The sequence below is a fragment of the Scyliorhinus torazame genome, chromosome 25 (assembly GCF_047496885.1).
Source record: "Scyliorhinus torazame isolate Kashiwa2021f chromosome 25, sScyTor2.1, whole genome shotgun sequence".
Classification (NCBI taxonomy): domain Eukaryota; kingdom Metazoa; phylum Chordata; class Chondrichthyes; order Carcharhiniformes; family Scyliorhinidae; genus Scyliorhinus; species Scyliorhinus torazame.
The window spans coordinates 6,662,424-6,688,227 of record NC_092731.1 but is presented as its reverse complement, the minus strand read 5'-3'; the positions used below and the strand labels follow the sequence as shown (position 1 = coordinate 6,688,227).

General features: G+C 46.4%; 1 protein-coding gene across 1 annotated transcript in view; it reads left to right on the top strand.

The window, feature by feature from the left end:
- Positions 1-645: 645 nt before the first annotated feature.
- The window catches only part of LOC140402230 (zinc finger protein 541-like), a 78,801-nt gene continuing 53,642 nt past the window's right edge, over positions 646-25,804 (top strand). The window contains exons 1-4 of the mRNA XM_072489858.1: positions 646-952; positions 8,299-8,423; positions 18,372-18,499; positions 22,250-24,143. Of these exons, the coding sequence (XP_072345959.1) occupies positions 646-952; positions 8,299-8,423; positions 18,372-18,499; positions 22,250-24,143 (2,454 nt within the window). The remainder of the gene's footprint in view (positions 953-8,298; positions 8,424-18,371; positions 18,500-22,249; positions 24,144-25,804) is intronic.

The following is a 25,804-nucleotide window of genomic DNA, read 5'->3' as shown; positions in this document are numbered from 1 at the left end:
GCTGTTGTACATTTTAAAAATCATCAATAAATGTTGATGCTCAGCTACAATAATTTTAAATCTCAGATCACGCAATTCTAAATTATCTATATCAGGCTAGGTAATAAAGGATTTTAGCAGTCGCTAAATTGACAGTTATGGGGTTTGTCTGCACGATTGTAGGGTGTTCATTTGTAGTTGCAATTTTTCACCCAGTCTGTTCGAAATTTCACCTGTCCTCCCTGTGAAAGTGAGGTGCAGAAAGGGAGCAATGCAGTTGTCCGTTTGGGCGGAAGAGAGGGAATATCAGAAGGTGAGTCATCTCTTTCCCCCCACCCCGGCTGTCAACCCACCACTCCCCTTTGCAACTACTGACAGTTACCTTTGAAAGAATATGCTTGTTACAGCTGGAGAACAATGTGCTGTCTGGAGAAACTTGAGTAGAAAAGTTAAATACATTATGAGGAAAAACGAGAAAATTACTAGTGTATAATTGACCTATCAAATTTCTGGAAATTAAATGATCTTAAACTCATATATTTGTGTTTTATTAAAGCTGCAGCAATACACAGATCAAAGAAGAGGATGCTTTTGTTCAGGTTCATGCTGTGAAAATTAGTTGCCTGCTGTTTAATTAAGCAGAAAGACTTTGCCAAATCTGGAGCCATGGATTGCTACAGCTTCACCGATGAAAGCTCTCTCCAAACTGAAATGCATCTGCCTTTGCTATCAGACAGTGAGCTGCCCATTGCAAGTAATATCCAGAGACAAGAATTCATCTCAGACCCTGATGATATTATTTATGCAGGAATGACAAGTATAGAACTTGATTCTAACCTGGAGGCTGCAGAAATTCCTGGCGATCCATTTGCTGACAATGTAGATCTATCCCTGTACACTGTAGATAAGGGATGTGACTCCCCAAAGATTCTCAGTGACTCCACGGACACAGATTCTCCACCCACGTTGCTAGGTACTTGAATGTGCATGCATTTCTTTTACGTGCAGCAGTGCTATTGTAACTATTTTGCTGCTGGGATAAATTTGTTTCCATGCTGGTTCAAAATACATCTCCAGCCATAATTACTAACCTAAAACCTTTACATAGATCTCATTAAAATATGTGCATTGAACTGTTTGATGGCCTGTTTGGTAAAGAAGCTGCCTATTGGATAGGTCCACACTCAATATCTTGCTGGTGCTAAGTTAACCAGAACAACAGTGGAAATGCCAGTTGATCTCGACATTCCTTGGATAGGGAGTTTCTAACCCCAATTTAATAAATCCTGCATGGTAGAAGAAACTATGTCAATGTTCCTTGCTAGATGGATCAGAACTTGCATACGATTCCCTTCTCAGTTGAATAACCTGATAACTTCCATTGTGTTATAACCTGCCTGCTTACTATTGGCTGGGGACTAATGACAATCCCACAATCCTGTGGGAGTATGAGCTTCCCCAATGAGGGGGGCGGAGAAACCATTCGTAAACTCCATGTATAAATAAAGCTGGCCAGTTTGGAACCAGCAGGAAGGAGTGTGCAGCAAGGGAAGTTACTGCTGCTGTAATATATGTTATTGTAAATAAATGTAATTTGTATCCTTAAAACTCATGCTGGATTCTTCGTGGCCCTCACAAAACTGGCGACGAGGGTTAAAGTGAATAGCTGTCTACACTGCTGAAGCCACCTCCCTGGATTTTTGTTGGATACAGGTTGGAAGTTGTTTTCTATTATACCATGCCTCTGTACGGACGTTTGGATGTTTTTGATGCTGCACTGGAAAGCTGGAACCAGTACACACGACTGATGCGTTACTATTTCCGGGCAAACAATATCACCGAAAACGAGCGCCAGGTGGTCATATTGCTCACCGCCTGCGGCCCGCATACGTTTGGGGTGATTAGGAGCCTTATGTACCCAGCTGCTCCAGACACCAAAACGTTTGATGAACTTGTGAATTTAGTGGGGCAACATTTTAACCCAACCCCGTCCACTATAGTCCAGCGTTACCAGTTTAATACTGCTGAGAGGACCCCAGTAGAATCCCTTGCCGACTTTCTATCCAGGCTACGCAGGATTGCGGAGTACTGTGACTATGGTGAGACCTTGTCAGAAATGTTACGCGACCGTTTGGTTTGCGGTATTAACAATGCGGCCACCCAGAGAAAGTTGTTAGCTGAGCCAACATTGACTTTTCAACAGGCCATTCAAATAGTATTGTCCCGAGAGAGTGCAGAACGAGGAGTGCAGGAGCTACAGGGAATGGAGGTGCATGCCTTGGGGCGCAACCCCTTCCGTCCGAAAACGTCCCCCCGCACTTGAGCGAGGCGACGTCCGGATCAACGCCAGTGGCCGTCGGACATTCCTCCCCGAAGGGAGCCTTCTCCAGAACCAATGGATAAGGAGCCGTGTCCGTGTCAGACTTGTAGGCGCCGACCCCGTCGCGGACGCCGGTCCTGGGGGCGCCAGAGACGCCGTCGTTCCGACCGAAATTGGGACCAGCCCGGGGGCCGTACCTTCCATGTGGATGAACCTGCGGCAACTACTCCTGAGGACGTGGAGACGGAGGACGACTGCCTGCAGCTGCATTGTGTGGCAGCTCCCCGTGTGACCCCCATTAAGGTGACAGTATGGATCAATGGTCACCAATGGATGGAGTTGGACACTGGCGCAGCGGTCTCCGTGATCACCCAGAGGACATTCAACCGCATCAAGCAGGGTATACAGACCCTTACATTAACCGACTCAGGCCAGGTTGGCCACCTACACGGGGGAACCACTGGACATTGCAGGAACTACAATGACCCCTGTTGTTTATGGACGCCAGGAGGGGCGTTTCTCACTTATCGTGGTGCGTGGCCATGGGCCCAGCCTGTTGGGTCGGGACTGGTTGCGCCATTTGCGGTTGCAATGGCAGCACATTCTCCAAACCGTTTCTGGAGGGTTGACTGAGGTGCTAGGACAATACCCAGATGTATTCCAGCCCGATTTGGGGAAAATAAAAGGGGCCATAGCCAGTATCCAAGTCGAACCAGGAGCCACTCCGCGCTATTACTGGGCATGCCCGGTGCCTTACGCCTTGCTCGAGAAGGTAGAAGGGGAGCTCACTCGTTTGGAGAGTTTGGGTATTATCAGGCCTGTCCGTTTTGCTGACTGGGCAGCACCAATTGTACCTGTAATGAAGCCAGATGCCACAGTTTGCTTGTGTGGCGACTATAAACTTACAGTGAATACGGCTTCCCGAATCGACCGATACCCAATGCCTCGCATAGAGGATCTCTACGCGAAGCTTGCAGGTGGACTCTCGTTCACAAAATTAGATATGAGTCACGCCTACCTACAGTTGGAGTTGGACCCTGCCTCCCGACCATATGTAACGATTAATACACACCGGGGCCTGTATGAATATACACGGTTGCCCTTTGGAGTATCCTCTGCCTGCGCAATTTTTCAACGTGTTATGGAGGGCATTTTGAGAGGTTTACCGCGTGTTGCTGTCTACTTAGATGACGTTTTGATTACAGGGACGTCGGAGCAGGAACATTTGGAAAATCTGGAGGCTGTCCTTAGACGCTTTTCGGAGGCTGGAGTCCGTTTACGTCGCACAAAGTGCTTATTTCAGGCAAAGGAAGTAGTCTACCTAGGTTATCGGGTGGATCACGAAGGTTTGCACCCCGTCGCAGAGAAGGTGCGCGCGATTCAACAGGCCCCCGCCCCGATTGACACTTCGCATCTTCGTTCTTTCCTCTGTCTCGTATACTATTCCGGGAAGTTCCTCCCCAATCTGGTAACTACACTGGCCCCATTGCACCTTCTGCTAAAGAAAAATCACACCTGGGTTTGGGGTCAGCCGCAAGAAACCGCTTTCCGGTGGGTAAAGCAACAATTGTCGTCTGGGTTACTAACCCACTATGATCCTGGAAAGCCTTTGCTCGTCACGTGTGATGCATCCCCGTATGGTATTGGGGCCGTCCTGTCCCACAAGATGGAGAACGGGGCCGAGCGGCCGATAGCTTTCGCCTCCCGCACATTGACTGCAGCGGAGAAAATGTACGCGCAGATCGAGAAGGAGGGCCTGGCAGTGGTTTTTGCGGTGAAACGCTTCCACCAGTACATGTATGGCCGCCATTTCACTATAGTGACTGATTATAAGCCTCTGCTGGGACTTTTCAGAGAGGATAAGCCAATACCGCCCATTGCTTCCGCACGGATCCAGCGTTGGGCTTTGTCGCTTGCTGCATACGAGTATTCTCTGGAGCACAAACCAGGAACGCAGATAGCGAATGCCGACGGACTGAGCCGATTGCCTTTATCGACCGGCCCCATGTCGACCCCCACGACCGGTGAGGTGGTTGCAACCCTAAATTTTATGGACACCTTGCCTGTCACGGCATCACAGATCTGTGAGTGGACCCAGACGGAGCCAGTCCTGTCAAAGGTTCGGCACATAGTCCTGTATGGTGGGCAGCATAGACAGCTCCCAGGCGAGTTGCGGGCATTTTCCTCCAAGCTTTCAGAATTCTGCGTGGAAGACTGCATCCTCTTGTGGGGGACGCGTGTGATTGTCCCGGAAAAAGGCCAGGAGCTGATATTATCAGACATGCACAATGGGCATCCAGGTGTGACCAAAATGAAAATGTTGGCCCGGAGTTATGTCTGGTGGCCAGGCCTCGACACCGACATTGAGAAGGTGGCCCAAAACTGCTCCATTTGCCAGGAGCATCAGAAGCTTCCGCCGGCCGCGCCCCTACATCACTGGGAATGGCCAGGGTGGCCTTGGGCACGCTTGCATGCGGATTTCGCAGGCCCTTTTCAAGGATCCATGTTCCTTCTATTAATCAACGCCCAGTCTAAATGGCTAGAGGTGCATAAGATGCAGGGGACAACGTCCTGCGCAACAATTGAGAAGATGCGTTTGTCTTTTAGTACGCATGGCCTCCCCGAGGTGCTGGTCACAGATAACGGCACTCCATTCACGAGTGAGGAGTTTGCGAGGTTCACGAAGATGAACGGCATACGCCATATCCGCACTGCCCCTTACCACCCAGCTTCAAATGGGTTGGCAGAGCGTGCAGTGCAGACATTCAAACGAGGCCTAAAGAAGTACTCTACCGGATCAATGGACACGAGACTGGCTCGCATTTTGTTTTCGTATCGGACCACCCCCCATGCGGTGACTGGGGTAGCTCCCTCAGAACGCCTAATGGGCCGGAGACTTCGCACCCGCCTTAGTATGGTTTTCCCGGACATTGACGCAAAAGTATGCCGCACACAAGAACGGCAGTGACAGGGTTTTTCTCGGCATCGGCCGATTCGGCAGTTTGTGCCCGGTAACCCAGTGTTGGTTCGGAATTCTGCTGGTGGTGCCCAGTGGGTTCCTGGCGTAATCTTTCGCCAAACGGGCCCTATATCTTACCAGGTGCAAGCCCAGGGTCGTCTCCAGCGCAAACATGTAGACCACGTTCGGTCCAGAAGACTATCCCTTCCAAAGATTCCCCGCCCCCGGAGCTCATTGCTACAGCCACAGAGACCAGAGACAAGGGAAGGTAGTCCTCACAATCTTCCACTGGTGCCTCACTCGAAGCCTGCGCAGGTCGTTACAGAACCGTTCGGAGATAGAGACGCCGAGATGACAGAGGCAGCAGTCTCTGACTCCGAGATGGAGACACAGGACGCATCCGAGGGGGAATCCGAGGGCCCACGGGCCGTGGATTTACAATCGTTACGCCGTCCATCACTGAAGCGCCAGTCTCCGTCTCGTTACACGCCGCCTGATCCAGCGCCACGTGTAAATGGTGTCCGGCCTGCGGCAAAACGAGTCCGACGCCCTCCTTCGCCAGGGTCTTTGGTGGGTTCCTTGGACTTTGGGGGGGAGGATGTTATAACCTGCCTGCTTACCATTGGCTGGGGACTAATGGCAATCCCACAATCCTGTGGGAGTATGAGCTTCCCCAATGAAGGGGGCGGAGAAACCATTAGTAAACTTCAAGTATAAATAAAGCTGGCCAGTTTGGAACCAGCAGGAAGGAGTGTGCAGCAAGGGCAGTTGCTGCTGCTGATATACATATATATATATATTATATATATATATGTATGTGTTATTGTAAATAAATGTTATTACTTTGTATCCTTAAAACTCGTGCTGGGTTCTTCGTGGCCCTCACAAAATATTGCCTGTCCTCAGACAGAGGCTGTAACGATATGTTACCATTAGTCAGAAGAGCAGACAAGAATACCGGGGGGGGGGGGGAAATATTAAACACCTGCGTCTCCCTCTCTCACTGTAGGCAGAAACCACTCCCGATATGGTGGAAACAGCCGTCGATGCTGAAATTACAGCAGGACCTTGAGTATTCCTGAGGAAAATGTACCCCATAACATTTAAAAGTTTGACATTACAGATGCTTCACGGTTAGCTTTAGATGTGGATTTATACCAAAAAGGCCAGTTTGCCCCATTTGCAAGACTATTCAAACGTACCTAGTGTGTGGTAAGCAGACTATTAGCCATTTCCTAAAAGAAATAATCTGTGTAGTACTGTAAATGTACTGAATTCTACTTTATTTGTATTATTTTGCTCTCCTTATTTAGCCTTGCGAGGCCAGACACTACAATACTCTAAAGTGAATGCACTTTATTCATTCCCAGTGTCTGTAGGAGATGCATGCATGCAGTTTGAATGACTTAATTGTGGAAGCTCTCGATAATAGTAAGGCAGGAATCATAAGCTAGCATGATGGGTAAGAGAGACTTTACCCCCTATATACAAGTAGGTCACTAGCTCAGGTAAGTCAATCTGCCTGTCTGGATGGTTCCTGGTGGTTTGATGTTCCTTTCATTGTTCTATTATCAGAATGCTGATGCTGCAACTGATGCCGTTTCCTGCTTGCGCGGTTCATTATAAAAGCAGCTAACACAGATTTTGTGACACAGTTTGTAGTACTGCTGCTGGATGCTATGTGAAATTTCTTTTTGTAACGACTGTTTTGTGACACTTAACAACTCATTTTTTAAAATCTGTGCACGCGGATGCTTTATGTTTTGTCATTTGTGATGTTAACACTTCCACAGAGGCAACAAGGGATATGGGGATAGTACGGGAAAATGGCATTGAGGAAGAAGATCAGCCATGGTCTGGTTAAATGGTGGAGCAGGCTCGAGGGGCTGAATGGCCTCCTCCCCCTGTTTCCTATGTTCCGCTGTACTCTTTGCTTGCCTCAATATCTCTCCTCTTCAAAAGGTTAGGACTCAGGTCAACACGCAGTAATTACCTTGTTATCTCATCCGTGTAAACCTAAATATGATTTTCAGCAGGTATTTTTGTGTTGGTAGGCCTTATAGCCAAGCCCAACTCTGTCCACACCTGATGCCTACACAACAACTTGGATTTATATACACATTACTGCATAAAGAGTCCCAAGGTACTTCACGGGAATGTTACCAAACAAAATTTGACGCCGAAACACGCAATTACTTAGGACAAGGGAGGAAAATCTTTGTTGGAGAGATAGGTTTTAAGGAGAGTTTTTTAAAAGTGTGAGGGGCAGCACGGTGGTGCAGTGGTTAGCACTGCTGCCTCACGGCGCCGAGGTCCCAGGTTCGATCCCGGCTCTGGGTGGAGTCCGTGAGGAGTTTGCACGTTCTCCCCGTGTTTGCGTGGGTTTCGCCCCCACAACCCAAAGATATGCAGGGTAGGTGGATTGGCCATCCTAAATTGCCCCTTAATTGGAAAAACTAAATTGGGTACTCTAAATTTATATTTTAAAAAATGAGTGGGGCAGAGAGGTTTAAGGAGGAAGTTGCCAGAGTTTAGGGCCTTGGCAGCTGAAGGCAGAGTTTAAAAATGAGGTGCTCGGGGGGACAGAATTGGGGGAGCATTGAAAATTAGAGGCTGTCACTTTAGAATTGAAGGATCTGTTAAAGGCATGTAACAATCTCCTGAGACCTCTGGTTTAATTTTGGTTTCCAGAACATAGAGGGCTGTACTAACAGGATTGGTGATCACTGGACGCTTGTTTTTGATAAATTGGAAAAGCACACTGCCCAATTTATGCTGGAGTAAAGGGAGCAATGAATTCAACCCTGATGCGTTTTGTTTGGCAACTGAGCTTGCACACTGCTCACTCTTGATACAGGACCTTTTTGATACAGGGAATGGCTTAATGCTACATAGAAAACGCAGCTCAGAAGCTGGCCATTCAGCCCAACTCGTATATGCTGATTTATAATTGAAATGCACATTTCATCTGTAGAAGGTTGAAACAGCAACAAAATATATAACTGAGATCTTGCTGTTTTTTCCTATTGGCTTTTTACAGGTATAAGCCCTCTCCCTCAAAAGAGTACCCCTGAGAAAGGTGCAAGTAAAGGTGAAGGGAAATACGGAGGGCTGCAGAAGAGAAGGCGTCTATCTGCGAGGCATTCTCCTCAGCAAGTATTCCAGGTTAGCACTGCTCATGCTTGTTCTTCCAGTCAGGCTGGTTTCAGAGCCCGAAAATAAGCTGTTTGTAATCTGCAGTATTTTTTTATAAATATATTTTATTCAAGATTTTTTGGCCAAACATAACAGTACATAGTTTTTCTTTTAAACAACAATAAAGCAATATAAATAACAGTGGCCAGTTTTAAACAAGTAAATAAATAATATATAAACAAAAACAAAACTAAATGGCAACTGCCTTGTCAAAAATAGTTACTCTCCAAAGATACAATCCAACAGTCCAATATACATTACCTATAACAAATGTCTATACATATACAATGACATCCCTAAGAGCCCGCCCGGATCTCTTTTCCCCCCCCCCCCCCCCCCCCGGTTGCTGCTGTTGTCTTTCTTTCTTTTCACTCCCTCTATCGTTCTGTGAGGTAGTTGACGAACGGTTGCCACCGCCTGGTGAACCCTTGAGCTGAACCCCTTAATACGAACTTGATCCGTTCTAACTTTATAAACCCTGCCATGTCGTTTATCCAGGTCTCCACGCCCGGGGGTTTGGCTTCCTTCCACATAAGCAATATCCTGCGCCGGGCTACTAGGGACGCAAAGGCCAAAACGTCAGCCTCTCTCGCCTCCTGCACTCCCGGCTCTTCTGCAACCCCGAATATAGCCAACCCCCAGCTTGGCTCGACCAGGACCCCCACCACCTTCGAAAGCACCTTCGCCACCCCCACCCAGAACCCCTGTAATTCCAGACATGACCAGAACATGTGGGTGTGATTCGCTGGGCTTCTCGAGCATCTCCCACACCTATCCTCTACCCCGAAAAATTTACTGAGCCGTGCTCCAGTCATATGCACCCTGTGTAGAACCTTGAATTGTATCAGGCTTAGCCTGGCACACGAGGACGACGGGTTTACCCTATGTAGCGCATCAGCCCACAGCCCCTCCTCAATCTCCTCCCCCAGCTGCTCTTCCCATTTCCCTTTCAGCTCATCTACCATGATCTCCCCCTCGTCCCTCATTTCCCTTTATATGTCCGACACCCTACCATCCCCCACCCATGTCTCTGAGATCACTCTATCCTGCACCTCCTGCGTCGGGAGCTGCGGGAATTCCCTCACCTGTTGCCTCGCAAAAGCCCTTAGTTGCATATACCAAAATGCATTCCCTTGGGGCAACCCATATTTTTCCGTCAGCGCTCCCAGACTCGCAAACGTCCCATCTACGAACAGATCTCTCAATTGTACCGGGAATCCGTCTGGTCCCGGGGCCTTCCCCGCCTGCATGCTCCCAATCCCTTTCACTACCTCCTCCATCTCAATCTGTGCTCCCAGTCCCGCCCTCTCCTGCTCCTCCACCTTATGGAATTCCCCACTAATATAGCCACCCCCCTGTTCTTTGCGTCTAACCCCGAATGAAACACCTGCCCCACCCATCCTTTTGCGTAGTCTGACCTGGTCTATCAGTTTCAAATGCGTCTCCTGCAACATAACCACATCTGCCTTTAATTTCTTTAGGTGTGCGAGTACCCGTGCCCTTTTAATCGGCCCGTTCAGCCCTCTCACGTTCCACGTGATCAGCCGGGTTGGGGGGCTCTTTACCCCCCCCCCCCTTGTCGACTAGCCATCCCCTTTTTTAATCCAGCTCCTCACCCGGTTCCCACGTAGCCGTATCTCCCCCCGATGGCGCCCTCCCGCCCCGCCCACCCCACCCCGTACCAGCTCCGCCTTCTCCCCAGCAGCAGTAACCTAGTTAACCCCCCCCCCCCCCCGCTAGATCCTCTTCTAGCGTAATTGCACCCCCCATGTTGCTCCCAGAAGTCAGCAAACTCTGGCTGACCTCGGCTTCCCCCCGTGACCTCGGCCCCCACTGTGCAAGGCCCCCTCCTTCCTGCTTGCCTGTTCCCGCCATGATTACCATAGCGCGGGAACAAAGCCCGCGTTTCCCACTTGGCCCCACCCCTAATGGCCGGCGCCCACAATTCCTCATCCTTCCCTCCCCTCCCCCACAACATGGGGAAGAGAGAAAACTTACAGGGTCGCAAGATTAACAACTTGAGAAATCATCTTTTCCCCCCCCCTTCACCCCACGTAATCGCACCACCACTTTGTCCCAAACGTTCTTTCTCTGGCCCGCCTATTCCAGCTGCTCCTCCACAATAAATGTCCACGCCTCTTCTGCCGTCTCAAAGTAGTGGTGCTTCCCTTGGTGTGTGACCCACAGTCTTGCCGGTTGCAGCATTCCAAATTTGGCCTTCCTTTTGTGAAGCACCGCCTTGGCCCGATTGAAACTCGCCCTCCTTCTCGCCACCTCCGCACTCCAATCTTGATATACGCGGATCACCGCGTTCTCCCACCTACTGTTCCGAGTTTTCTTCGCCCATCTGAGGACCATCTCTCTCATTATATCGGAGAAATCTCACCACCTATGGCTCGAGGTATTTCTCCAGCCCTCGGTCTTCGCGTCATAACTCGATAAGCTCCCTCCACCTCCAATGGGCCCGTCGGGGCCTCCGATCCCATTAACGAGTGAAGCATCGTGCTCACATATGCCCCGACGTCCGCCCCCTCCGCACCTTCGGGAAGACCAAGAATCCTTAAATTCTTCCTCCTCGCATTATTCTCCAACACCTCCAGCCTTTCCACACACCTTTTGTGTTGTGCCTCGTGCATCTCTGTCTTCACCACCAGGCCCTGTATTTCGTCTTCATTATCAGCGGCCTTTGCCTTCACGACCCGAAGCTCCTGCTCCTGGGTCTTTTGTTCCTCCTTTAGCCCTTCAATCGCCTGTAATATTGGGGCCAGCAGCTCCTTCTTCATCTCCTTTTTAAGTTCTTCCACACAGCGCCGCAGGAACTCTTGTTGGTCAGGGCCCCATACTAGACGGCCACCTTCCGACGCCATCTTGCTTTGTGCTTGCTTTCCTTGCCGCTGCTCTAGAGGATCCTCCGCAATCCGGCCACTTTCCCCTCCTTTTTCCATCTGTGTCCAGGGGGAATTCCCTTCTGGTTTACTGCACAGTGTTTTTAGCCGTTAAAATTGCCGTTGGGGCTCCTATTAAGAGCCCAAAAGTCCGTTCCACCGGGAGCTGCCGAAACGTGCGACTTAGCTGGTCATCGCCGCACCCGGAAGTCCGTAATCTGCAGTATTGACGCACAATCAATACTCTCGAGACAAAGTGGAGTCATATCTAATCGGCTTTAATCAGCTAGAACTGTACCCAGCAGCGATGATACAGAAAGTAAAGGCTGCTGGGACGGCATTGGTTCTTATACCCCGCCTCTCAGGGCGGGGCTATGTACATTATCCAATGGTAGACCCCCTCGGTCTAGCCAATGGTCATTCACCTCTCAGGTACTGCAATACCTGGTATTACCACAAGTATACTTTTTTTTAGAAATTCCGATCAAGGGACAATTTAGCGTGTCCAATCTACCTACCCTGTACATCTTTGTGTTGTGGGGGTGAGACCCACGCAGACACTGGGAGAATGTGCAAACTCCACACGGACAGTGACCCGGAGCCAGGATCAAACACAGGTCCTCAGCACGGTGAGGCAGCAGTGCTAACCACTGTGCCACCGTGCCGCCCCTAATCCAAAGTATACTTAACTTTTTTTCCATAAATTTAGAGTACCCGATACTTATTTCCAATTAAGGAGCAATTTAATGTGGCCAATTCACCTACGCTGCACATCTTTTTGGGTTGTGGGGGTGAGACCCATGCAGACATGGGGAGAATGTGCAAACTCCACACGATACTTAACCTAATTATTTAAAACAAAACTCCCAAATCTGAGAACATGCATTGAGTAGTCATAGAGGAATCCAGAAAGGAGAATCAAAAACGAGGTTTATTTCCGAAAAGAATGTATTTACAAGTACCAGTTCCAGTCGGGACTACTCTGCAGCTCGGCTGGCTTCTATCTTTTTGAATGTATTTTATTCCAAACATACTCAAAAAGAACAACACAAATCAATAACATTCTCAACACCCCAAAACACAGTTTGTACAGTTTTTCCAACGTCTACTCCCCCCCCCCCCCCCCCCCCACACGACAAATAATTCCTCAAACATTGTCATGAACAGCCCCCACCGTGTCTCAAAGCTCTCCGCCGATTCCCTCAACTCGAACTTGATCTTTTTCTCGTGGGGGTTGTAGCAATCGCCCCCCCCCCCCCACCCCTTTGACGTCCGTATGTCCCAGTGAAGAATGGAGAGTAGGAGGACGCCTGCTCGTCTTTGCCCGCAGCTGCACTTCGGGTGGCTCCGGGGCTGGATCAGAGGGCGTATAGGGTGTCGGGGAACTTCGTTTCCCATGACCATCTGGGGGAAACTGTCGGTACTTGATCCCGGTGGCCTTGGATGTCTGGGTCTCCATCTCAGAGCCACCTCCCGCATTTTGGTGTTGTGGCCCCCAGGGGGTTACGTCCCCCAGGCCTCCATGTGGTGGAAGACTTCTTCAGATGGGGCATGGCCAAATGCCGGCTGCCTGCTCCCGAGGTGGTCATGGTGTTCTGCACCGGTCTGTTTGTGTGTATTCACCTGGTACGAAGCCCATCTGCTATGTTGTACCACTGTCCCTGGAATCCAACGGTACACCACGTCCTCTGGTTTGAAACTCCTGGTCTGCGTCTCCCTGCCTTCGCCTCTGCAGATCCTGATCCTGTTGCACGTTCCCGCCAGTATTGGAGAACGTGAGACTGAGGTGGGCCGTGAGCCTCTGGCCCATTGTAGGAATCTGTAATTGGGATCTTTACCTGCCGAACTACGCCAAGTTTGGGGGAAGCTTAGTTGATGAATCAAAGTCCTGGTGCAATACGACAAGTTGTAAGATTTGTAATATTTCTGGACTATGCCAAGTTGTTCGATTCCTTGTATTATTTGACTGTGTAAAGTTGAAGGAATTTATATCATTTCTGCTATTCGGTTATCAGTTGCACTTTGCGAATACTGGAACTCAGCAGAAATTTCAGTTAAAACTTCTCAGGTGCCAAAAAGAATTGTTTTATTTGTAGTCGCTTGATTACAATTTGAAAGTCATTTAAAAGGCAATTCGTAGACAATTCGAAGCTTTCAGAGAATTACAGGCATTATCTTTCTTTGCTTAGGCAGACAGCCTAAGTTTCCTCCGGGTGCTCCGGTTTCCTCCCACAGTCCAAAGATGTGCGGGTTAGGTGAATTGGCCAATGATAAATTGCCCTTAATGTCCAAATTGCCCTTGGTGGTGGGTGGAGGTGTTGAGTTTGGGTAGGGTGCTCTTTCCAAGAGCTGGTGCAGACTCAAGGGGCCGAATGGCCTCCTTCTGCACTGTAAATTCAATGATAATCTATGATTAATCTAGGACAAAGGTTCGGCACAACATCGTGGGCCGAAGGGCCTGTTCTGTGCTGTATTTTCTATGTTCTATGTTCTATGTAACTTTTAAAAGGTCAAAGTCTGGCAGTGAAACATGAAGAGAGAGAGAGAGCTAATCTTCAGCTAAACTCAAACTCAAAGTCAAAAGTGCATTACATCACTGACACAGACTAACAGACTGACAGAACCCCCAAAATACATCTCTAAAAACAAAAACCTTAACAGACAGACTAAGAGAATTAAAGACAGCAATTACGGACAGACAACACAGCACAACACCCCAAAGACAACACCCCAAAGACAATACAGAAAGACTCACTGACAGAATCAAAGTCCTGAATTTATGTGTGCTGAAATTCTCATTTTTAAAATGAGTACTTAAACAGCTATCTTTTACCTATACTAGTTGTATTCGAAATACCTGGCTTCTATAGTCGGCCCTTTGATAAATCGAAAAATTAAGTGAGATATATCAGAAAAGGTTAAATACATAATTAATGCGATAGGATAGGTAAAAGCGCAAAGAATCATTGCAGTTTTAAACAATAAAATGGACACTTAAAATACAACAGGCATTTCAAAATAATTATTATAATTAATAAATTAACCAAATTTGACCCTACTGATTCAGTATTAATAAATTATACAATATGTTAATAATAGTCAAATAGTTGATTGATCAGTAACATTTCAATAATAGTATTTCAGCTCAAGTTTGGATTTTGCAACTTGCAAATCTGTTTTAATTTCATCATAATGCTCAAGTTTGGATTTTGCATCTTGCAATTCTTCAACAACTGCAATTAGTTGGTTTTTAGTAGACCTATACTCATCATCACTTCGTTCAGTATTTAATTGCAACTGTTGGTATTTTGACTCCACTTTAAAAACTTGATTTTGAAATTCTCCGATTTGAACAGATAACTGCTGGAGTTCAGAGGTTTTATTTTGCAAATCTGTTCTAATTTCATCATAATGCTCAAGTATGTATTCTGCAACTTGCAAATCTGTTTTAATTTCATCATAATGCTCAAGTTTGGATTTTGCATCTTGCAATTCTTCAACAACTGCAATTAGTTGGTTTTTAGTGGACCTATGCTCATCATCACTTCGCTCAGTATTTAATTGCAACTTGGTATTTTGACTCCACTTCAAAAACTTGATTTTGGAATTCTCTTATTTGAAAAGATAACTGCTGGAGTTCAGAGGTTTTATTTTGCAATTCTGTTTTAATTTCATCATAATGCTCAAGTTTGGATTTTGCATCTCGCAATTCTTCAACAACTGCAATTAGTTGGTCTTTAGTGGACCTATACTCATGATCAAATTTAGTTTTTGCAATTGTCTCTTGATGTTTTTGGAGCTGTGCCATTACTGCAAAAGACCATTTCATACGTCTTCCACCGTTTAACCGTGTGGTCTTACCCCATGCCTTCTTGATATTATCAAGGGATCACTGACCTTTGGGGATATCATATTTTGATTCAATTTTTGTAGCAACTTCAGACAGTCCAAATTGTCTACGAATGAAAGATCTAAAATCCCCCAACATATCTCCAACAGAAACATCGGGTATTCCAGTACCCCCCTTGGATGTAGTGGGGAGTAATTTTCTGCCTGCTAAAGGCTCTGAATCTACACTTTGATTTGGATCAGCCATTAATTTTCTTGATCGCTGACTGCCGTGACTTTTTTTTCAGTCCCGTTTTATTTTAGTTACTACAGTGACTAATCTTCCAGTCATGTCTATGTTAGTCTGAACGACTGGCACTTCATTTATTTAACACAGTCTATAAAAAATGTTCTTTTCAAGGGTCGAAGTACTGATTGATGTGGCTTTAAGACTTTTAATGGGTGAAAAAGATATTTCTTACCCTAGTCTAGCCGTGGGTTCCGGCTGTCTTCTGGGCCTCCTCCGATTATCTCTGAAGCTTCCCGAAGGTTCCGGACCTCCTCCGATTATCTTCGAAGCTTTCCATCGTCACCTGGGCCTCCGAAGGTCGTTCAGTACTCTCTCTCTCTCTCTCTCTCTCTCTCTCTCTCTTCTCCCCCCCCCCCCCCCCCCCCCCCCCCCCCCCCAGCTGCCGACTACGCCAAAATGTAAGAATCTGTAATTGGGATCTTTACCTGCCGAACTACGCCAAGTTTGGGGGAAGCTTAGTTGATGAATCAAAGTCCTGGTGCAATACGACAAGTTGTAAGATTTGTAATATTTCTGGAATATTCTATGCCAAGTTGTTTGATTCCTTGTATTATTTGACTGCGTACAGTTGAAGGAATTTATATTATTTCTGCTATTCGGTTATCAGTAGCACTTTGCGAATACTGGAACTCAGCAGAAATTTCAGTTAAAACTTCTCAGGTGCCAAAAAGAATTGTTTTATTTGTAGTCGCTTGATTGCAATTTGAAAGTCATTTAAAAGGCAATTCGTAGACAATTCGAAGCTTTCAGAGAATTACAGGCATTATCTTTCTTTGCTTAGGCAGACAGCTCGAAAGTAACTTTTAAAAGGTCAAAGTCTGGCAGTGAAACATGAAGAGAGAGAGAGAGCTAATCTTCAGCTAAACTCAAACTCAAAGTCAAAAGTGCATTACATCACTGACACAGACTAACAGACTGACAGAACCCCCAAAATACATCTCTAAAAACAAAAACCTTAACAGACAGACTAAGAGAATTAAAGACAGCAATTACGGACAGACAACACCCCAAAGACAACACCCCAAAGACAACACCCCAAAGACAACACCCCAAAGACAACACCCCAAAGACAACACCCCAAAGACAACACCCCAAAGACAACACCCCAAAGACAACACCCCAAAGACAACACCCCAAAGACAACACCCCAAAGACAACACCCCAAAGACAACACCCCAAAGACAACACCCCAAAGACAACACCCCAAAGACAACACCCCAAAGACAACACCCCAAAGACAACACCCCAAAGACAACACCCCAAAGACAACACCCCAAAGACAACACCCCAAAGACAACACCCCAAAGACAACACCCCAAAGACAACACCCCAAAGACAACACCCCAAAGACAACACAGAAAGACTCACTGACAGAATCAAAGTCCTGAATTTATGTGTGCTGAAATTCTCATTTTTAAAATGAGTACTTAAACAGCTATCTTTTACCTATACTAGTTGTATTCGAAATACCTGGCTTCTACACCCATGAACAGTTCCGCCGGCACTATGCTCATCTGTTTCTTCATCCCTCTCTTGAAGGTCTGCATGGCTCGCTCGACCAGCCAGTTTGAGTTGGACCTTGTGGATGTGCCGCACACCATTTGCCTTCATAAAGCGTTCAAACTCATCACTGGTGAATGGGGTGCTGTTGGCTGTAACTAGCATCTTTGGGATATCATAAGTGCTGAAAGATAGCCGTAGCTTCTCAACCATGTCTTATGGTGTGGTGGACGACATCCGTTGGACTTCCAGTCATTTGGAGTGGGCATCTAACACAAATAGAAACATTTGCCCTTGGAAAGGTCTGGCAAAATCTACATGCAGGCGCACCAAAGATTGATTAGGCCGTTCCCAAGGATGTAGCGGGGAAGCTGGTGGGAGCTTCTGTTGATCTTTGAATGTGGTGCACTGCTGGGCTGGTTGTTCGATTGCGCCATCCAGGATGGCCACCAGACATAGCTTCTGGCCAGCATCTTCATTATCGACACCACTGAGTGTCCGTTGTGCAGATCCTGGAGGATCGCCTGTCTGCCCAGGCTTGGGATCGCGAGGCGAGCTCCACACTGGAGGATGCTGTCTTCCATACTGACCTCCTGTATCATGGGTATCAAAGGTCAATAGGTCTTTGGGCAGCTTCCCTTGCTGGCCCTTGTGTAAGACGATCTGGCATATTTCCGCCGCACTGAATCCTTTTGTGTCCAGTCGCGTATTTGGGCAGTGGTGACCGGCAAGATATCCATGAAGTTGAGGGTTGAACCGTCTTTGTCGGATCACGGTGGGGTTGGGGGAAGGGGAGGGGGTTGCGGGCACATGTCGATAGCGGGAACCTGCTCAGCGTGTCGGTGTTTGCAATCTGCGAACCTGGGCAATGCTCAGGCATGTTCGTAGGCTGCTAGCGGCAGGGCCCATTGCTAAATCCGGGCAGATGCTATTGACGGGATCGCCAAAGCCCGAACAGTGGTTTATGGTTCATCGCAATGATGAATCAACGGCCATACACATAGTGATGAAATTTCTTTGCCGCAAATACCACGACCAAACCCTATTTTTGAATGTGGGCTAATTACACTCCGCAGCAGCCAAAGTCCTTGACCGGAATTCTGTCGGCTTTTCTCCACCGTCAGCCATGAGGTGGGATAGTACTGCCCCTCAGAGGGGGAGCTCGTACTCCACGAGGCTCATGGGGAGATTAATCTCGGCCATCCCTGTGGGTCTCGTGGGGGTTATAACAATGTATAAATGTTGTCAAACAGTGTATGTTCTAGTTTATTCTAATGGAATATATTAGAGAGATCAGTAACAGTTTACATATTAAAACATGCCAATATTTTACATTTGTATTGAATTGAATTTGAAATAAAGATGAACAGTTAATTTCTGAACTTTATTGTCTAGGAGTGTAGCCAATGCGGAAAGTCGTTCAGCAGTGCCAGTGCCCTGAGCAAACACTACTTGACACACAGTCATGAACGTCGGCATGTTTGCAGGATCTGCAATAAGGCCTTTAAGAGACAGGACCACTTGTAGGTGAACATTATTTTACTCAGGAATTCTAGTTAGTTATTTTTTAAACAGACTTTGTTTGTACACCCAGAATGAAACTATATGCTACATTTCTTTTTTTATTCATCCCAGATCAGATGCAGGTTGGGTTTGTGGAATGAAATTAGGCATTCCCAGTGTTCATGTAGTTAACAGGCTGCAGTCTTGTAAGAGTGAAAGCCTGCCCGGCAGCACCCACAGACTGCCACATGAGATTAACGACCCGCTAATCTGCAATTCTGAGCCTTGGTTGAAGAAGAATTATTCACCTGAAAATTAGATCAAAAAATGCTGCTAGACTCAAAAGGGTTGGTACTAAATGCTGACAGGAATACACAGGTTCTAGGGCTAAAAATAAAGTTGTCCCTACCTGAGATCCTTCTCTAATACTACACTTGGATGTGAATGGCACGATCTAAAGGGAATTTTAAAAAGGGAATTGGATAAATAAGACCATAAGACATAGGAGCGGAAGTAAGGCCATTCGGCCCATCGAGTCCACTCCACCATTCAATCATGGCTGACTTCAACTCCATTTACCCGCTCTCTCTCCATAGCACTTAATTCCTTGAGAAATCAAGAATTTATCAATTCTGTCTTAAAGACAGTCAACGTCCCGGCCTCCACCGCCCTCTGTCGCAATGAATTCCACAGACCCACCATTCTCTGGCTGAAGAAATTTCTCCTCATCTCTGTTCTAAAGTGACTCCCTTTTATTCTAAGGCTGTGCCCCTGGGTCCTAGTCTCCCCTGCTAATGGAAACAACTTCCCTACATCCACCCTATCCAAGCCATTCATTATCTTGTAAGTTTCTATTAGATCTCCCCTCAACCTCCTAAACTCCAATGAATATAATCCCAGGATCCTCAGACGTTCATCGTATGTTAGGCCTACCATTCCTGGGATCATCCGTGTGAATCTCTGCTGGACCCGCTCCAGTGCCAGTATGTCCTTCCTGAGGTGTGGGGCCCAAAATTGCTCACAGTATTCTAAATGGGGCCTAACTAATGCTTTATAAAGCTTCAGAAGTACATCCCTGCTTTTATATTCCAAGCCTCTTGAGATAAATGACAACATTGCATTTGCTTTCTTAATTACGGACTCAACCTGCAAGTTTACCTTTAGAGAATCCTGGACTAGGACTCCCAAGTCCCTTTGCACTTCAGCATTATGAATTTTGTCACCGTTTAGAAAATAGTCCATGCCTCTATTCTTTTTTCCAAAGTGCAAGACCTTGCACTTGCCCACGTTGAATTTCATCAGCCATTTCTTGGACCACTCTCCTAAACTGTCTAAATCTTTCTGCAGCCTCCACACCTCCTCCATACTACCTGCCCCTCCACCTATCTTTGTATCATCGGCAAACTTAGCCAGAATGCCCCCAGTCCCGTCATCTAGATCGTTAATATATAAAGAGAACAGCTGTGGCCCCAACACTGAACCCTGCGGGACACCACTTGTCACCGGTTGCCATTCCGAAAAAGAATCTTTTATCCCAACTCTCTGCCTTCTGCCTGACAGCCAATCGTCAATCCATGTTCGTACCTTGCCTCGAATACCATGGGCCCTTATTTTACTCAGCAGTCTCCCGTGAGGTACCTTATCAAAGGCCTTTTGGAAGTCAAGATAGATAACATCCATTGGCTCTCCTTGGTCTAACCTATTTGTTATCTCTTCAAAGAACTCTTAACAGGTTTGTCAGGCACGACCTCCCCTTACTAATTCCATGCTGACTTGTCCTAATCCGACCCTGCACTTCCAAGAATTTAGAAATCTCATCCTTAACAATGGATTCTAGAATCTTGCCAGCAACCGAGGTTAGGCTAATTGGCCTATAATTTTCCATCTTTTTCCTTGTTCCCTTCTTGAACAGGGGGGTTACAACAGCGATTTTCCAATCCTCTGGGACTTTCCCTGACTCCAGTGACTTTTGAAAGATCATAACTAACGCCTCCACTATTTCTTCAGCTATCTCCTTTAGAACTCTAGGATGTAGCCCATCTGGGCCCGGAGATTTATCTATTTTTAGACCTCTTAGCTTCTCTCGCACTTTCTCCTTTGTGATGGCTACCATATTCAACTCTGCCCTCTGACTCTCCTGAATTGTTGGGATATTACTCATGTCTTCTACTGTGAAGACTGACGCAAAGTACTTATTTAGTTCCTCAGCTATTTCCTTGTCTCCCATCACTAGATTACCAGCGTCATTTTGGAGCGGCCCAATGTCTACTTTTGCCTCCCGTTTGTTTTTAATGTATTTAAAGAAACTTTTACTATCATTCCTAATGTTACTGGCTAGCCTACCTTCATAATTGATCCTCTCTTTCCTTATTTCTCTCTTTGTTATCCTCTGTTTGTTTTTGTAGCCTTCCCAATCTTCTGACTTCCCACTACTCTTTGCCACATTATAGGCTTTCTCTTTTGCTTTGATGCATTCCCTAACTTCCTTTGTCAGCCATGGCTGCCTAATCCCTAATACTTGAAAAGGAAACATTTGCGGGGGGAGTGCAACTAATTCGATAGATCTTGCAGAGGGCCAGCACAGGCACAATGGGCAGAATGGCTTCCTGAGTTACATCCATCTCTCAATTTAAATTATGTCTGTTGATGCATGTAGTAATATCAAGTTATGTGGAAGGAAATGTCACTGAGACTGGCCTCCCCTCCTTTAAAAAGACCTAACTGAGGTCCCAGGTTCGATCCCGGCTCTGGGTCACTGTCCATGTGGAGTTTGCACATTCTCCCCGTGTTTGCGTGGGTTTCATCCCCACAACCCAAAGATGTGCAGGGTAGGTGGATTGGCCACGCTAAATTGCCCCTTAATTGGAAAAAAAGAATTGGGTACTCTAAATTTATTTTTAAAAAGATCTAGGGTGGGATTTACCGCTGTTCAAACCGACAGGAAATTCCGGTCCCACGCCGATCCGTGGGTTTCCTGGTGACGAGAGGTGCTGTCAACGGAAAATCCTGTTGCCAAAAGCGGGACTGGTAGATTCTACTGGCAGGTCACTTCCGTGCCAAAAAACACCTGGCAGGGTGGTCAGTAAATACCGCCCCTATTATCGATCAGAGTTAAAAGAGATGATAACTGAGTTGTTGGTTTAAGCCGGAGGCATTTACCGATAATTTAAAAACAAACAATAGGATATAGTTTAAGTTACTCGATCTTAAGCCAACACCCCAAATCCTCAGTGAAGACTAGACTAATTGATTTCTGTACAGACTGATTCCACTGATTGCTAATATTCACTCCTTTGCACATGAGGTTAGTACACCATTTAATCTCTGGAACCTTGGTTTGATCTTAGGTCAGATTGAAAGGGTCGCAGTGTCCTCATCCGAGTGGCAGTAAGAATTCCACACCAGATTCAGTTGCGATAGTCCGGTCAGAGTTGCATGTTTGCCAGGCCCATAATTGAAATCCATAAAATGTTGGATGAACAGCAGTTTGTGAGAATGGGGTCAAAGGAGCAGCAGGGTTTTCTCATAGTCAAAATGAACTTGGCAAATGAACGAGGAGAGAAACTGGATGCTAATTTCTTCAAAAGAAATAAAGAGAGGCAAGATCATAAGTGTGTGCATGTGATTATTTGTGATACTTAACACAGGTCAACTCGATGAGGGATAATAATGGGATTGCAAAGCATTGTCATTATTTAACAAATGTTAGGAGCAAAATGTTATTAGTAGGTGAACTTGGTGAAACATTTTATTCTGCACTCTCTCCTTAGATCTGGACATTTGCTAACCCACCAAAAGAATAAACCGTACGTTTGTATGGAGCATGGATGCGACAAGAGTTATTGTGACTCCCGATCCTTACGCCGTCACTATGAAGTCCAGCATGGCTTGTATTGTCAGAGGGAGCCCTTTGCTGACAGCAGCTCCAAAGATGTGGATTCAACAGAGAGCATGCTGTACCTACAGAGTGGACATACTCAGACCCTTCAGTGTGAAGTGGAAATGGCACAGAGGCCTACGCCACAAGTTGAGTCTCTTTCTCAGAGATCCGCTCTGCCTAACCGAGAACTGCTAAGGCCCCTCACGAGCAGCTTAAGCCAGAAAATGCCATGCGACACCGGAGCCAGTGGAAGCAAAATTACCTTGCACTACCCCACACAAGCTCATGCTACTGCAAGCGCGCTTACTAGTCCAAGTATTTGTTTGTCAGAAAGGTCAGGCACTGTTAGACAAGCCAAATACAGCATAGCGCAAAGAGAGCATTCTTCCAGCTTAAACTGTAACATGTCTGATCCATACAACAGAGTAAACTCTTCCCATTTCTCTGTAGCAGACCCCACTGTCTCTTGTGTAGAAAGCCTAGATTCTTATGTGATGGATTCAGTGATCCCTGCTAGACCGTCACAGCCTGCACAATATGCTTTGGAGTCTTCAAGACCAGCAAGTTGGCCACAAGCTGTGAGCACAAATCATACATTATCAAGAAATGAAACTGTTTCTGCCAGGCAACAACCAAGTCAAGACCTTGTGTGGACCAACAACTTAGCGACTTACAGTGGCAGCAAAGGAAGTTATTCTTACATTGTCCCCAATTCCCAGCCTCCTGAAGAGGTATCTGCCACTTTTTCAAGTGGTGCTTTGCATAAGCTTGACTCATTTGCCCAGGCATTTACAAGGCAGAATTTGGATATTCAGTCAAATCCCTCTACTGCAAAGAGCCTGGGTGAAAATTCAGCAGTGTCTGAATTTGATGCGTGTGGAAATGTCTTCAGACAGCTTTTGAGTTACAAAGCTAATTTGAACCAGTGGCAAACCTTTCCTGAACAGAAACATCAAATACTGCAGGAACAGTACTCTCTGCAGCATCAACAGCAGATAGCAACTTCACTCTTTACACAGGTCTACATGGGAGAGCAGGAGGCCTCCCCAATGCAGAACCAAGACCAATTTCAAAACCATATGCTCCAGCTGATCTCTGATACTCAATACAACCTATCTCAATCCCAAAATTCGGTAAGTCAATCACAAGTGCTAGTTACCCAGTCCCAGCATGTACTTGCCCAGAAAATTCCATCCCAGATCCAGAATAATGGATCCCAATCGCATCATCCCTCAGAATTAGCACAGGATTTCCAGCATTCCTTAAGACAGGAAATCACTTCTCCATTTTTACAATTTCAAACCGCAAAACAGTGCCAACTCTCGAAGAACATTCTTCCTTGCTATCCGCAAGAGACAGAAAGTACAGAGCAGCAGACAGGACCTGGTTTGCAGCCTGCGTTAAGAGGTGTCTCAGAATGTCACAAGAAACCCAAGAAGAGTCCATTCAAGGCACAACATACTCCTCAGTCAGTGTGCGAAGAAGATGTTGTTCCGAATCAGCTTCAGTCACCGTCAGAGCAGCAGCTGGAGGGTTGGTCACTTCCACCCTGTAGCAACAAGAGAGGCAGAATCTCTAATAAAGATGTGTGTATAAAGCATTACACTGTTACAGGTAAATCCAGTAAGAGTGTGTCAGTTTCTCGAAAGGAGCGACAGAAGTTAGATCCCAATTGCACTGCTCCTCCTAGTCAGGTGGCTATGAACTCCTTTTCTGTTCAGAATTCTTTGACGAGGAGTATGGAAGACTATCTTCAGAAAGCATCTTTTCATGCTAGTGTCCAGGTAATTAACTTAATTTCTCTTTAGGCTTTCCTCTTTTCTCCCCTCCTCTCCTGAAGGTACCGACTTAGTAAAGTGTAGTTCTGAAGGTGACAGCCGCTCTCCTGTGCCTTCTCCCAAGTATGCAGTTTTCCATGGTAAATCTAGACCGTGAATGTTGACAGGCATTTTGACTGTGAGGACGTTCAAGCCTGATCCTTCTTCCAAAGATTTTTCAGGAACAGGAACCTCTTCCTAACCCAGGACAATTGTGGTGTTCCAACTAGATCCCCGGATAAGATCATGTACCAGAGAATGAAACTGGAAACAGGACCTTGCAATGTATGTGGCTTAGTACCCCACAGAGCAATGCATGTACCATTGGGGGATGTCCATAGGAGGGAGCTTTCTAGCATTTGCTGCTATGCTAACTGTCAGCCAGTGGAAAACCTGGACTGAAATTGCATATAGACACGGTGCCATTATGAGTGCTACTGCATTGCTGGTGGTGCACTGACGGATATTCCACTCGATTTCCATTGGCCCCTTATCTACATAGTACTCACACACTCCCTGTGTAGTGTTTATCCTCTGCCGGGAGTACAGAGGCCTGGGGGCTGTATATCCACGGTGAGAGCAGAAATATACAGGCGCCACTCTTGGTAGCAAGATTTGAAATAGGACATTTTCTGTTTTTGTATGCTGGAGGACAGCCTTGAATGGTGAATTGTTTTGAATAGCAGCAATACAGTACAAACAAAACAGGGCAAATTGATCTGTGCCAAAGAAACGAGCAGTATGATGATACTGAAAAATACTTGCACAAAAATAAAGACTGATCTCCCCAGCAGTATAGGATGGGTAGTTCTAAAACAATTACTGGTGGATGTAGGAATATGCTTTGTTTCAGCTTTTGTAAGTGCACCGCGCTCACTTCTTGCCAATGGGGCAGCGCATTGGAATTCTGGAGCAGCTAGGACACACATGAATGGCCTAACGGAATGGCACGGAATAGCACACTCCAGCTCATGCCCATTAGAAAACACAGGGCAAGCAAAGTCAAGCAGTCGGAGCCAAACCCGCTCTGCATCTGGACCACAAGAATAGAATTTCAGACCTTCTGTTCTACCAGATTGTGCGTTTTTTTTTAAAAAACATTTTGCAATATCTTCATGGGACACAGTCTCCCAGGCCATCCTAACAAGACATGAGGTAACTGAGGTGATGACCGTTGATTTTTCCATCCCTTTGAGGCAAGCTGAATATCTTCCTACGTACAAGATCAGAGAAACTGACAACATGGAGACACTGCCCGAGCAATGTGTTCTTGGTTCACATAACATTTTAGAGTATGTTCAATGTTTTTTTTTTAACCACATGTGCTGTATTTGTATTTTTTAAAACAATTTTGAAGCCTTTCCGTGTAGGGAGCCCCTGGAAATAATGACATGTTCCTGGGTACTCCCTGCAAATTTTGCCACACTCCCTCAGCTATCTGTTGCCCTAAATTCCAAAAGACTGTCGGCTGCCTGAAGGAAAACAATACCCGGGTCACTGTGCCACAGGGTCAATGTAAAAGAGAAAAAAATGAAAGAATTCTCAAGACACTCCCTGAAGTGTATGGCCCCAGATGAACAGAAATTTGATCATCTCAGACCTCTTGGGAATCGCGAGTCACCGCTTGA